This window comes from Montipora capricornis, chromosome 11 (genome assembly GCF_036669925.1).
Source record: "Montipora capricornis isolate CH-2021 chromosome 11, ASM3666992v2, whole genome shotgun sequence".
Classification (NCBI taxonomy): domain Eukaryota; kingdom Metazoa; phylum Cnidaria; class Anthozoa; order Scleractinia; family Acroporidae; genus Montipora; species Montipora capricornis.
In genome coordinates this window covers 35,481,214-35,491,213 of record NC_090893.1, presented here as the reverse complement: position 1 = coordinate 35,491,213, position 10,000 = coordinate 35,481,214, and the positions used below count along the sequence as shown (strand labels likewise).

General features: G+C 41.2%; 1 protein-coding gene across 1 annotated transcript in view; it reads left to right on the top strand.

Annotated features, from left to right (window-relative positions):
* The window catches only part of LOC138024354 (oxysterol-binding protein-related protein 9-like), a 129,430-nt gene that overhangs the window by 16,945 nt on the left and 102,485 nt on the right, over positions 1–10,000 (top strand). The window contains exon 3 of the mRNA XM_068871523.1: positions 6,529–6,607. Within this exon, the coding sequence (XP_068727624.1) occupies positions 6,529–6,607 (79 nt within the window). The remainder of the gene's footprint in view (positions 1–6,528; positions 6,608–10,000) is intronic.

The window sequence follows — 10,000 nt, the reverse complement described above, 5'->3', positions numbered from 1 at the left end:
ATGATTATTAATGAGGAATAAAAACTGATTAAATTAAGAAAGCGACATTTAATTGTGAAACAAAACATTTACAAATCGTTTGGAAAACAATGTGGTGTACATCTGTACTGTCCGTTGTGAATACGTTTACATGAGTCGGCAAACGTCATGATCTTTTTCTTGTTCTTGCGGATATCAGATATATGCCGTTTACTAACGCCATATTCAGTTGACAAATTGGTTTCTTTTTCTTCTTTCTCTAATCGCAAAATGATAGCCTGTTTATCTTTTATCGAAAGAACGGATCGCTTATGCTTCAAGAACATGATGATCGTGAATAAACAGTTGTGATGTAGTGTACAATGTAGCTTGTTTGCCGAACAAGCCAAAAGAGCGTGAAATTTCACTTAGCAACAAAGCAACTGTAAGCCAATCAGAACTCATTTGAAAGTTCTTCATTAGTTACAACGTGTGCAAGCGCTGCTTTATTTTGCTTTTTGAAAGGGAAACAAACTCGCCTTTACTTCACTTTTCAACGCTGTAGTTTTAAAAAGAAAATGGTTACGGATCTTGATCATGACTAATAAATATTCATGACAAAATTGGGACCACAGAAAAAGTCCGGATAATCGAGGTGCGGATAATCGAGGTTCGAGTCCACTTCTTGGTTTAAACGCTACCGAGAAAATGGGTTTGTTGACCGTGCACGAGGAGAACTTTGTTAGCGCTGTGGAGAACTTGGAAAACGATCTTGCTAACAAATACCCAGATGTATTTGATAATGCCCTTGGCAAGCTGCCTGGAAAGGTTCATCTGCAAGTACATCCGGCTTGTCAACCAGTGATTTCCCCAGCCAGGAAATTACCGGTGTCTTTAAAGGAAAAATTCAAGGCGAAGTTCAAAAGGTTGGAGGATCTAAACTTTATTGCTCCTGTCGATCAGCCAACTGAATTGGTCGGCCAGTTTGTTGTTGCTGTCAAAAAGTCTGGTGATTTACGTGTCTGCATTGATCCTAAACTGTTGAACGCTGCTTTAAAGAGAGAAAGATACCAGATCCCCCGTCATTGATGATGTGTTGCCTGATTTAGCCGAGGCGTGTGTGGTTACTAAGGTTGATCTCGCATCCGCTTTCTGGCAATTGGAGTTGGATGACGACTCTAGTCTGTTAACACCTTTTGAAACTCTCCATGGGAGATACCACTGGTTTTGTTTACCGCTTGGCTTGTGTGTCTCGAGCCAGATATTTCAAAAGCATTTGAACCAAGAGTTATTAGGCCTGCCTGGTGTGAAGTGTACTGCCGATGACGTACTTATCTGTGGAAGAGGTGATGCTTACCACAATAGTTGCCTGGAGGGTTTCATGAAGAAGTGTCAGCAGAAGGGCATAAAGCTCAACCACGTGAAATTGGAATACAAGTGTAAGGGAGTTCCTTTTCATGGACATGTTCTGACATCAGAAGGGCCTGAAGCCAGATCCACAGAAAGTCAAGACGATTACAGAAATGTAGCAACCAGAAAAGCTTGAGGATGTGTTGCGTTTGAATAGTATGGTAAATTACCTAAGCTGTTTCCTGCCAAACCTGTCTGACATGATGAAACTGCTTCGCGACCATAAATATGTTGAATGGTGATGGTCTGACGGGCAAGAACGTGCTTGGGGTGAAGTGAAGGGTCTTATTGCATCTGCTCCTGTGCTAGCCTACTACAAGCCTGGTGAGTCATTAGAAGTGCAATGTGACAGCAGTCAAGCTGGTCTGGGCGCAGCCCTAATGCAAAGCAGTCATCCCATTGCTTATGCAAGCCGAGCACTGACGGAGACTGAGATCTGTTACACTCAGTTGGAAAAAGAGATGATTGCGATTGTTTTCGCAATGGAGAAGTTTAATGACTACACACTTGGCAATAAGACTATTGTTTTTAGCAACCACAAGACGCTAGAATCAATCCTCAAGAAGCCCTTGCACCGTGCCCTCAAGCGTCTGCAAGGCATGATAATTTGTCTTCAAAAGTATGACCTGGAAGTAAGGTAAGAGAAGGGAAGCAAGATGTTTCTGGCGGATACTCTATTGAGAGCATTTCTCCCTGTCGGTGAGCAAGACGAGAATGAGTTCGAGACAATCAACATGATAAAGTATCTGCCCGTATCGGAAGGAAGGCTTCTGGAAATTCAGCAAGACACTGAAGCAGATGAGTCTCTTCACATGCTGAAAGCTGTGATTCAGAAGGCTGGCCAGAGCATAAGATTAATGTGCCCAGTATCATTTCCCCTTACTTCAACATGCGTGATGAGATGTCAATCCAGGATGGTCTCATCTTTAAGGGAGAACGTGTTGTGGTTCCACGAGCGTCAAGGAGCGAACTGTTACGACGAATTCACAACTCACATCTTGGGGTGAATGGCTGTCTAAACAGAGCGTGTGAGTATCTCTATTCGCCCGGGATGACAGCTGACATTAAGAACTATGTGTCAACCTGTGAGGCATGTCGGGAGTATGAGCGAAGACAAGTCAAGGAAACAATGATGTCCCCTGAGACACCGAATCGACCCTGGCAACGAGTGGCTGCAGACCTGTTTGAGTTTGATGGGAAAAAACCGATTTAGTCACCTCAGATCATGACAGCCATTTCTTTAATCTGAACCACTTAAGATCTCCTTTGTCGGTGTGTGTCATCAGAAAGTTGAAGGCCCACTTTGCGTGCCATGGTATTCCTGAGCAGCTGGTTACAGATAACGGTTCACAATTTATGTCATGCGATTTCGATTTCCTGAAGCTCTCGAAAGACTGGGACTTTGAACATCTGACCAGCAGTCCATACCACAGTCAAGGAAATGGTAAAGCAGAGAGTGTAGTGAAGGAAGCTAAAAGGATTCTCAGAAAGTGCAAGTCAAGTGGATCGGATGCTTTTCCGGCCTTACTCGACCATCGTAACACCCCATCTGCCAGTATCCATTAAGTTAGCCCAGCACAGCACCTCTGTAACAGAAGGGCTAGGAGTCTTCTACCAATGACAGCTAGCCTGCTTGCACCACAGTAAACTAAGTATTACTGAACCACAGAGGTGCTTTTGATCTGGATGCATTAAGGAGAGGAGATACTGTGAGATTGAAACCGTTCCAGTTGGGCAAGCGCGAGTGGCAGAAAGGAATTGTAGGAGGTCGGTTAGACGAGAGATTGTACGAGGTCAAGACGCAACACAATGTATTCACCTATCTTTGACAAATGAGCCGCCATTATCAGATGAGATACCTGCTGAGGTGCCAGTCGTGCCTGCTCCCTGTTTTGTGCCGTCGTACTAGTCACAGACAAGTTCTTCTGGAGAAGTTAGTCCACCCCTGTCAAGTCAAGGAGGTTCGTGTCTGAGAAACTCGGACGTTCCTTCAACTGCAGTAACCTTGCCACCCAAGCCGGTGCTAAGAAGATCAGAGCGTCAATGACGTCTGCCAAAGCACTTAAATGACTTTGTCCTGACATGAAGCCATGAACACTGAGAACACTAAGACCTTTAACGCATTATCACAGAGCTGAATTTTTCTTTTCTTTGTCTGTAAAATGAAGGGTGTTATAATATGCATTAACACATGTCTCCAGGGACCTGTTTCCGCAGTCCCATAGCTTATTACTAAGTATTCTGCTTGTAGCTTTTAAGTTCAGTTGTAATCTTGTCGAGTGGAGAGTAAAGTGTTTTTTTGTTTACTCTGTGTCCTTCGTAATGTTACAGTATCGGAGCCTTTGCCGGTACTATTTTGAGACCAGACGTACCAACGAATAATTTAAAAAAGAACAACATACATGTAATTCTTAACTTGACATAGTCTGATGTTCGAACCATCTTTGCTTACGTTGCGCTTTCAGGAGTAACTCTGTTGCCTGGCAGCCGGCCGTCTCTCGTAATGAATTTGAAGAAGCCACGCTGATGTGCACCAATGATCAAAATGTTAACCAGAGCATGAAAACAATCTTTTCAGTTGAGATCAAGTAATTCTCTACTAGTTCAGAGTTTGGTATTCTGGCTTGTTTCCTTGGAATGTTTTTCTTTTTGTAATTTGTTACTGTTAAACAACTTGGAAAGTAATACTGCAGTAGTGCACCGGAAGAATAACATTTACATTAGTCTTCCTTTGAACAACGTGATATGTTGAATGTGTTTTGTAAATTCTCTGTGACCAGCAGCCCAATATTTCAGTCAATTTAAAGTGAATCTGCAATAGTAACGTTTTGGACAGTGATTAGCGACACTATCTGGCTTGAGTAGTTTTATACCTTTCAAACGGGCATTGCAAGAGCGGGTCACCCAGACCCTGGACATGTAAGCTTACATTTTTGTATGTACGTGTATTGTCAAAAGCCCTCAAGCTGCAGGATTTCGAGATAATAGATGTACGTTTTGTGTGCTGAGCTGCAAAAATACTGAAATGAATAAAACTTAAAAATGTGATGACAGCAAAGTCCTTGCAAGAGGGACAAGCATCTACAAAATCGACTTGTCGAAACTTCGAAATCGAATGAACAGTCAACATGAAGTCTTCAAAATAATCATTGCAATCAAAATATGTCAAAAAAGGTTTCAAATGTGGTCGGAAGATTCTGGCAATGGATATTCTCTTCGCATGTAAAAGGAAAATAAAGGCAACCAAGGTCCATGACTAGCGGCTATGATCCTCTGTGATGTTCGCAATTTTGTTCAGTTCCTGTTCTTCAGTGGGATTTCAACATTATAATCTGGCTCATCAAAACATGAAGTCAACGGAAACCCTTTACAACTCTACTGCGGAATTTTAATTACCGAGAGTTTACCTCGGTTGACTTTCCCTCTGCAACTTTGGAGCCTAGCCGTAAAGTTCCCTCGGCAGAAAATCGGCCTACCCCGGGAATACCGAGGGAAAGTCGCGACAGGGTGACGCGGTATTCCCTTGGCAGAAAATCGGCCTACTGTGGGAATACCGAGGGAAAGTCGCGACAGGGTGACACGGTATTCCCTTGGCAGAAAATCGGCCTACCCCGGGAATACCTAGGGAAAGTCGCGACAGCAGGGCTCGACATTGCGACTCACTGGTCGCCAATGCGACCAAAAATCAAGCGTTGGCGACTAGATTTTTAGAGCTAGTCGCCAGTGGGCGACTAACCTTCACCTTTTTCCTTCATCCTTTTAACCTCAAAGGCAAGTCAACCGTAGTTTTGGATAAAATGCTCGATTTATGCGCACAGAAATAACAAAACAAACCCACGACTCTTCTGGCTCTTTGATCTCCATGTTTCATAATCGAGCGCCATGTTTGATTCAGCAGCTGGTATTGCGGGCGCACTAAACAACACGTGCAATCATTGAAGCGTGAAGTTCACAACGAAGCCTTGGCTTTTTAGCGCTGAAAATATGGAAAACTGGTGATTGTTTATGTTCTGGTTCGTCTATTTATGTAAGCTATAGACTCGATGTTACATGGAAACTTAACAAAAGCGGACTGGAAGCACAGGAAACGTGACTAAAGCTGCTTTCACATTGATTATTTACCTCGTAATGCATAATGATATGTTTTACGAGCCCTGGCTTCCTTTTAAGTTTTAGTATCTCAGTCTTAGAAGCTTAAGTGTACCTCAACTTAGGACTATGAAGAAGATTGCATGTGTACATGATCATCAGAAAAATGAAGAAAAAAATATCAGTGAAAAAAATGGCGACTAAAAGTTAAGATCTGGCGACCAAAATTTTTGGATCAGTCGCCAATTGGCGCCTTACTAAAAATGTTAATTTCGAGCCCTGGACAGGGTGACGCGGTATTCCCTTGGCAGAAAATCGGCCTACTGCGGGAATACCGAGGGAAAGTCGCGACAGGGTGACACGGTATTCCCTTGGCAGAAAATCGGCCTACCGCGGGAATACCGAGGGAATGACGTGGTAAAGGGGCCAATACTGTACTTCCAGGCGGTATTGTACATAAGACATTACTGGAACGTATTGCCAAAGTCATTAATTAACCCTTTGACACTCAAACTGGCCTTAATATTATTAACCAGCCACACTTAATATTTTACTCTGTCTAATGCCTGACAATTTTACTCGTCAATGGGCAACCCTTGGGAGTCAATGGGTCAAGTACTAGTGAAGCATGTTGCAGTGTGATGTCAGTTCAGTTCATCACCTACCAAAATTAATGCTATAATTATAACGGTATTCAATTCATCTCAGTCTATGAACTTGTATTGTAGCAAATTTTCAGATAATTTATGCCTGTAGGAGGCTTTTACCATTTGGCCAAAACCAAATCCACCCGTGCTACAGCATGGCCTTTTGCTTGTTTGATTCTGCTGAGCTTGACCCATGTGCAACACCAACAAAGAGTATTTCTTGAAATATCCGGTGGGGTATGAATTTTCAACATTATCTACTAGCAAATTCTTTGTTTCAGAGAAAAGGGCCATTAACTTGTTGAATTCTCAAGAAATGACTTCTTCAGGTCTATTGTATTAATTACAATGTAATTATTATACTGTAATTATTATTGACCAATTCAAACTTTAAGTTAATTGTACATGCTTGCTATAATTTTAGGGAGCAAACATTGGAATTGATGATGAAGATGACAGTACTTTTACAATCAGCTGTGACCAGAAGACATTTCACTTTCAAGGTACATGTACATGTACGCAAAACAATCACAGTGTGAGCACTTGAAAATTAATTGACACAAGGGATTAATTCATCAACCTGTAGAAGGGGTACTAGAAGTTTCAGTGGTCACTTCCAGACAAATGGTCATGAAACTTGGTCTAACATGCATAAGTTTGTGACAAATGTGATGACAACTGAAGGTTGTCTTTCTTCATTGAACATAATTATATACAATATTTCCTTGAAGAAGGTACATGTACATGTACCAAACATTTCCATTCAAGCTGAGCATTGATAATCCAGAAGATTTAAGCTTACCCTTAAGGGGGTGCAGGGATGGCGCAGTGGTAAGAGCACTTGCCTCCCACTAATGTGGCCGAGTTTTGTTTCCCAGACTTAGTGTCATAAACTACAGTATGTGGGTTGAGTTTGTTGGTTCTCTACTCTGCAGCGAGAGGTTTTCCCCGGGTACTTATATGTCCAGATTTGACCCTAATTAGATGCACAAGGATTTCAGTAAGCATCATGAAGTGTCCTCTTGCTCTTCTCGCCTACTTCAACATCACTCGTGTCTCAGAATACAGACAATTTACTTCATTAAGTGTCCCCCAAATGCTGCTCTTTAAGTAAAGATTAACTGCTGCATTTACCCAAAGCTAAAAATAACCCTAACCTTTACCTTTACGTTATTGTTGAAAATAGGTAGCAAATGTTAAGACTAAAGGGACACTTTGTGTTGGATGTCAAAATTGGGTGTGCATCTACATGTAATTAAGGTCAAACCTGGACATAAGTGGGTACTCCCGTTTTCCCCTCTGCTCAAAAACATTTAATTTACTACTTTGTGTAAAGCTGTAACATTTGACTTGATTTGTGTATAATTATTTTGTTGATTTCAGTTTACAGTGTCCCCATTAGTGCTCTAGCACTAGAATGACTAAGACACTTTATATTACACTGTAGTTAAAGTTCCTTTTCTTTCCTTTCCTTTAAGTTTGTCATTTATTTTGTAAGACAAGCAATTACATTGTGCGAGCATTGGCCAGTGAGCAAAGAAAAATTTAAACTGCTGTTAATAATTTAGACATACAGTACAGCCTGAAAGTATTGACCCCTTTACCGCGTCATTGCCGAGTCACCCTGTTGCGACTTTCCCTCGGTAATCCCGCAGTAGGCCGATTTTCTGCCGAGGGAAATTTACGCTGACAATCTTCGACAAATTAAATGAAAAATTGAGACCACCCCTCCCCCCAAAATCAGTGATGGGAAAATGGCGCGTTTTGGCCTTCACGCAGCTTCATTCTTGATTTGGGGGGAAGGGGGCATTTCTGTTCCATTTTATTCTGTCGAAGATTGTAGGCTCTAAAGTTGCCACGGGAAAGTCAAGCGAGGTAAACCCTTGATAAATATATAGCTTTAGCCAAGCCTAAAAGCGGAGCTCCCTGGTCATTTATTTTTACTGCCTGTAGGGTTTGTGAAAATAAAAGGACTGGTTTCAAATTGTCCGCGTTTTGTTGTTTCCGGTTGCTGCTTTAATAATTAAATCATTTTCTTTGCTTTCATTACCTAACTAGTGAATTTCACTGTAAGTTTTACGCTAAAAGCCGATATTGCATGAATCACGAAGCGATGAGTGCGACATCAGTTTTTCCAGTGAAATTCACCAGTTTGGCAATAATTTCTTGAACCGCATGAGTTTGAAAAGAAAACAAGCACACCCTCAGCAAGCGAATGGAAAAGGAAGAATAGCCATTTCAGAGTCAACTCTCAATTATAGCCAGTGAATAGGAATCACGCTAAAATTAGAAGCCATAAAACAACTTTGTCATTTCAAGGTCAAAGAAGAGTTTTACTGATGTAATTTGTTCCACTGTATCTCTGTCCTCTTGGACAACAGCAATCCTCCATCTTTAGTCACATCTGTTTTTCGCAAGAGCACGTACACAGGCCTTCTCACCAATTTCCTTAGTTTCACACCTTTCCCCTACAAATTAGGGTTAATACGAACGCTGGTGGACAGGACATTTAAAATTAATAACACCTGGACTGGTTTCCACAACAACATTAAGGAGCTTGCCAACATTCTCGGAAAGAATCAATTTCCATCCAGTCTAGTGAGCAGAACTGTTAAGCAATACCTTAACAAATTCTTTGCCTCCCCCCTGCACACTTCCGCAATAACCAACTCTAATGAAATTCGCACGCACTATTACAAATTACCTTTTGTTGGCCCTTTCTCGACTCACGTTCAACGCAGAATCAAGAATTTAACACAACGCTATTGTAAAAATTTGGACATCAAGCTAGTGTTTGCCCCATACAAGATTAAGAACTTATTCAGTGCCAAAGATGCTATTTCCAAATTATCACGATCCCGTGTGGTTTATAAATTTTCTTGCGCAGGCTGTAGTGCCTGCTATGTCGGCGAAACAAACCGACATCTTGCTACACGTGTTCGTGAACATTTAACATCGGATAAGAACTCGCATATCTTTCAGCACATTAATGGGTCAGAAGCATGCAGATCTTTATGCTCGGAGGAGTGTTTTTCAATCCTGGACACCGCCTCCACACCTTTTCAACTAAAAATCAAGGAGGCCTTACACATAGGTTGGGAGAAACCCTCATTAAATAAGCAGGTTAATCATGTCAATTTGACACTTTCACTCTAATCTTCCTCGTCCATACCCATTGTCTTCTCATCATTGTATTTTCTATTACCTCACATTCACGTTGTTATTTAATCAGTACTTATGCATGTTATTAGCTATCTTTATATAACACCGACTAGTGGTTCACTTGTATTCACAACTGACGATGGATGTCGATCATCCGAAACATGTTTTGTAAATTTAAAATTGTGTATTTCTTTTTGAAAGTTATCTCTGAAAACAAGATCATTCACATTTTGGTGTATTTCATTGAAACACACCAGGTTGGCTTGGTACAAGAATCGGCAAAATACGGCAATGCAACTTTGAGGCACAACGAAAAAAAGTTGGGCAAACGGATTAAAAAAGCACCTGTTCGCTCGCATTTTAGAGCAAAAAAAAGAATCAAATCAACTTTTTCTTCATGTCCAAAGGAGTTCAGATACTTGTTATTTAATTCTAGTTGACAATAAAAATTTGATTTTCATTCCTGAACAAAGGAAGAACCGATAAAACCACCTTTTAAAAATATGCATCCACTTCAAATAACACATCCGTAAAAATAACAATCGGTTTAGTGCCCAAGGAAAGAATTTGTGGAGTACCTTCTTCTGCCAAGTGTGAGCTATTACTGGTATTCTGTTTTGTTGTTATCGTTCTCTTTCGCTCTCCTTTCGTTTCTGTTCTAGACATAGGTCCTCCAGGCATCATGTATCCTTATCAGAGCTTCTAAAGATGTGCCAAAAATTGCAATACAGAGA